The following is a 3,881-nucleotide window of genomic DNA, read 5'->3' on the forward strand; positions in this document are numbered from 1 at the left end:
TACCTTACTGGAGTAGAGCCCAGAATCTTACCGACTGATTTTGATGAAGCAGGGAATGTGGAAGAAAACAATACAGAAAGTGACGAGGACTTGCAAGAGATGCTAGAAGAACAAGTGGACGAAGAGTTTATTAATGAACAAATTCAACCCACTGAAGACACACCAATTAAAGAATTTCATTCGGACTATTGTGAAACACCAACGATTCCAGTTCAAGCAGATGAAGTTGAAAATGGTGAAAACAAACTTTGTCGAATATTACAGTTTTGTGGTAATGTTCGTAGAAGATTATCATTTAGTTCAGAGAGTGAATCATAAAACATGTAGCTATTTTATTGTTTTTTAAAAATTCTTCAGTTTGACCTTGACCTAATTGTTTGGGCACAGTATTACGCTTTAACAATATTCTATGACTGTATTGGTCTTAATTATGAGTACCTAAAATGATTTGGAATATTAACAATAGATAAGGTTTTCATAAGAAAAACTAAACATAAAATTCAAGCACATTTTATTTTTGTCTAAATAGAAAAAACAAATAATGACAAAATATAAAATATATTGTAAACAGTTTTTGTATTGAACTAATATGAAGTAAATTTTGTTTTGCTAAATAAATGCTATTTTGAAAGTCCAGGAATAATTTAAAGTTTAAGTATAAAGATAAGAGTTCAAAAACAATAGAATATATATATATATATATGGAGGAATTAGCCTGAGAAAGTTACTACAAATAAGTATATATATATGTATATATTTTACCTTGAATTGTTAAGTTATACAGCATGGCATTGAAGAAATATAATCTTTATTGTACAATATGAACGATTAAAATGTTAAATATAACTTGGTCTAAATATATTATACACAAAACTTTAGGAACACATTATAAGGTTATGACAAATGTGTTCCTAAACCTTTACGATAAAATAGGTTGAAAAGCTCAAGGTCACTCTTTGAATGCAAAAATTGGGAACGCATTTGTTATGATACAACAAATGCGTTCCCAATTTTTGCATACTAAAGGAAAATAAAGAAAATAATAAAAACACGTTAAAACTAAAAACCAATTTACAATGTTACTGTAACCAATCCCGAAGACCGATCACGAATTAAGTAGTATCGGTGTGGTGTATTCGGGATGGTCATGCCTCTTGGTAATTTAAGGCGGAACCTGTCATTTCCTTCTTTTAAAATGACTTCACCACTAGGTGTCATCATTAGAATTTCTAACTTTTTGTTTTTGGGCAACCTATTAATTCTGGTTTTTTTGGCAATAATTTGTGGTGGACGACAGGGTCGAGCAAAGCCTGACGTCCGTGGTTGGCTGGGTAAGATCTTGTTTATCACAACAACACGGGAGGTGCTCGGTGCCGGATCAGATAAGCAAGATTTTTCCTGAGCCTGATTTTGTACAATAATTGATGGTCTTGATCTTTCAAATGATGGAGGATTTTCTGTGACAGGATTATTATTAACAATTTTAGGTTGGGCGGGTACCATCCTGCTTTTCCCCTTAGTGTGGAGGCTACACACATTGGTATCGGAAAAGCAGGATTTTTCACAGCGCTCACCTTTTTTCACCCCTTTTTGGAAAACATAAGTACATTGAGACTTGATCTTAAATGCTGCTCGTCTTTTTGCCATAAGTTTTTGCATTTTTTCAGAAGGGGTTTTTTGTGAGGGAAGGGATTCTTTTGAGGACTCGGGTTTTGCAAATAGTTTTCTTACAACAGCAGGTGCAGCAGGGAGGGATTTGGGTGGAGGTAATGGAATGGTTATTTCAGGAGAATCTATGTTGGTAATCTGGTTTGAGGATGGATTTAAATTAGGAAGAGTTAGGTTAGGTGTTTGAGGTTTTGGAGATGACTTATCTTTGTTAGGAGATGACTTGTTTTTGAGAGGAGACGGCTTATCTTTGGGAGGAGATGGCTTTTCAGGAGATTTGATAGGGGATAGTAAGGAGACAATCAAGGGAGAAAGTAGCATTGATAGGGGGGACATATTTCTTTGTTTTCGGGGGGATGACGTAGAAGACGAGGACGAGGATGATGAAGACAAGGAGTCAAAAGACGAGGATGAAGAAGAAGAAGACGATGGCGATGATGGAGGCCTAGGTTTCAAAGTGTTGGCAGCAGAAGAAGAAGGTCCAGGCTCTTGAATATTCTTGACGATAGAAGTTGACGATCCAGGCTCTGGAGAAATCTTGGAGACAGGCAGAGGCTTTGAAGTGTTGGCAGCAGCAGAAGGTCCAGAAGAAGTGTTGGCAGCAGCAGAAGAAGGTCCAGGCTCCTGAATCGTCTTGGAGACAGTACATTCTTTCCTTATTTCCCCATTCAATGCCTGGAGAAGTTTGGACCTTTTCACTCCAGCCACCGGCTTCATCGGCTTAGTGGTCTTTCTGAAGCAGGGGTCCATGGCTCTTCTGCAGGCAGGCAACAGAATGATGTTATTAACCAAAATGCTCTCACATATATACCCACTCCAAGTGGTGGGGGATATAGGTATAGGACAGAGTGGGGGAAGTTAGGAGTGTTGTAAAAGGGTGGGGAGTGGGAAATAATTATATCTAATAGGAAGAGTTTGGCTATGGAATGATAAACTATTTTCAAAGATAAAGTTTCAACTAACCAATCATAAAAGTAGGTCAAGGTCATCCTCTATTAAAAAAAAACCGAAAGCCATGCAAGAAAAATAGTAGTGCAAAGATTCAAACTACCAACACCAAAACACAACTACTGGTGCATAGTATCTACAAGACTATCTACAAGTAAGACTACAACAGTACATGCATGAAGAACCTGAAAATGATTAGACATATAGACAAGATTTGAATAGGGTATGGAGATCTAAGTACAATTGGTTTTCATGCCATTTTGCACTTTAAGGAAACACATAAGGTTTTCTTGCCTCTATGTGTGTTAAGGAAGGATAGAGTTTAACCTGAAAATGATTAGACATATAGACAAGATTTGAATAGGGTATGGAGATCTAAGTACAATTGGTTTTCATGCCATTTTGCACTTTAAGGAAACATCAGGTTTTCTTGCCTCTATGTGTGTTAAGGAAGGATAGAGTTTAACCTGAAAATGATTAGACATATAGACAAGATTTGAATAGGGTATGGAGATCTAAGTACAATTGGTTTTCATGCCATTTTGCACTTTAAGGAAACACATAAGGTTTTCTTGCCTCTATGTGTGTTAAGGAAGGATAGAGTTTAACCTGAAAATGATTAAACATATATACAAGATTTGAATAGGGTATGGAGATCTAAGTACAATTGGTTTTCATGCCATTTTGCACTTTAAGGAAACATCAGGTTTTCTTGCCTCTATGTGTTAAGGAAGGATAGAGTTTAACCTGAAAATGATTAGACATATACATTGGAGGTCAACCTGCAAACAAAATAAACAACAAGTTAGTTAACCAGAAAACAAAACAAGTGAATATAGTAATGCAACAACAAGTTAGTTAACCTGAAAGGAAAAAACAAGTAAACATAGCAATTCAACAAAAGATTAGTTATTATTAACCTGAAAAAGAAATGAGCTGATATATGAATGCGGGCCCAACATTGCATAAGTTAGCTCACCGTTCATCACTTGATGTGCAGCTTGCTTGTGCACATGATGTGTACCTGGCAAGAGCACGTGATGAACAGTGAAGTTTGAAAGAACTCCAACTAGTTTTATGCGCTCTGGTGGGGGGCCGGGCTATATGGGGGTGTGGTCTACTCACCCAATCACAGGACAGGTGGTGTAGTGGGGAGGGCTCACTGGGGGGCGTGGTCTACTCAGCCAATCAACGGACAAGTGGTGTAGTGGAAGTCTCGCAATAATGAAGCAAAGGGGGGGGGGGGTGTAACTAACACGTGCAGC

The 3,881-nt window shown here is 37.3% G+C and overlaps 1 protein-coding gene across 1 annotated transcript; it reads right to left on the reverse strand.

Annotated features, from left to right (window-relative positions):
* Positions 1-1,071: 1,071 nt before the first annotated feature.
* On the reverse strand, positions 1,072-2,418 carry LOC128982511 (uncharacterized). Its single transcript, XM_054401472.1, has one exon. It carries the CDS (start codon positions 2,416-2,418, stop codon positions 1,072-1,074), a length of 1,347 nt encoding a protein of 448 aa, XP_054257447.1.
* Between the last annotated feature and the right edge of the window lie 1,463 nt (positions 2,419-3,881).

The sequence above is a fragment of the Macrosteles quadrilineatus genome, unplaced genomic scaffold (assembly GCF_028750875.1).
Source record: "Macrosteles quadrilineatus isolate MER2022 unplaced genomic scaffold, UCM_ALF_1.0 Scaffold_425__1_contigs__length_70554, whole genome shotgun sequence".
NCBI lineage: Eukaryota > Metazoa > Arthropoda > Insecta > Hemiptera > Cicadellidae > Macrosteles > Macrosteles quadrilineatus.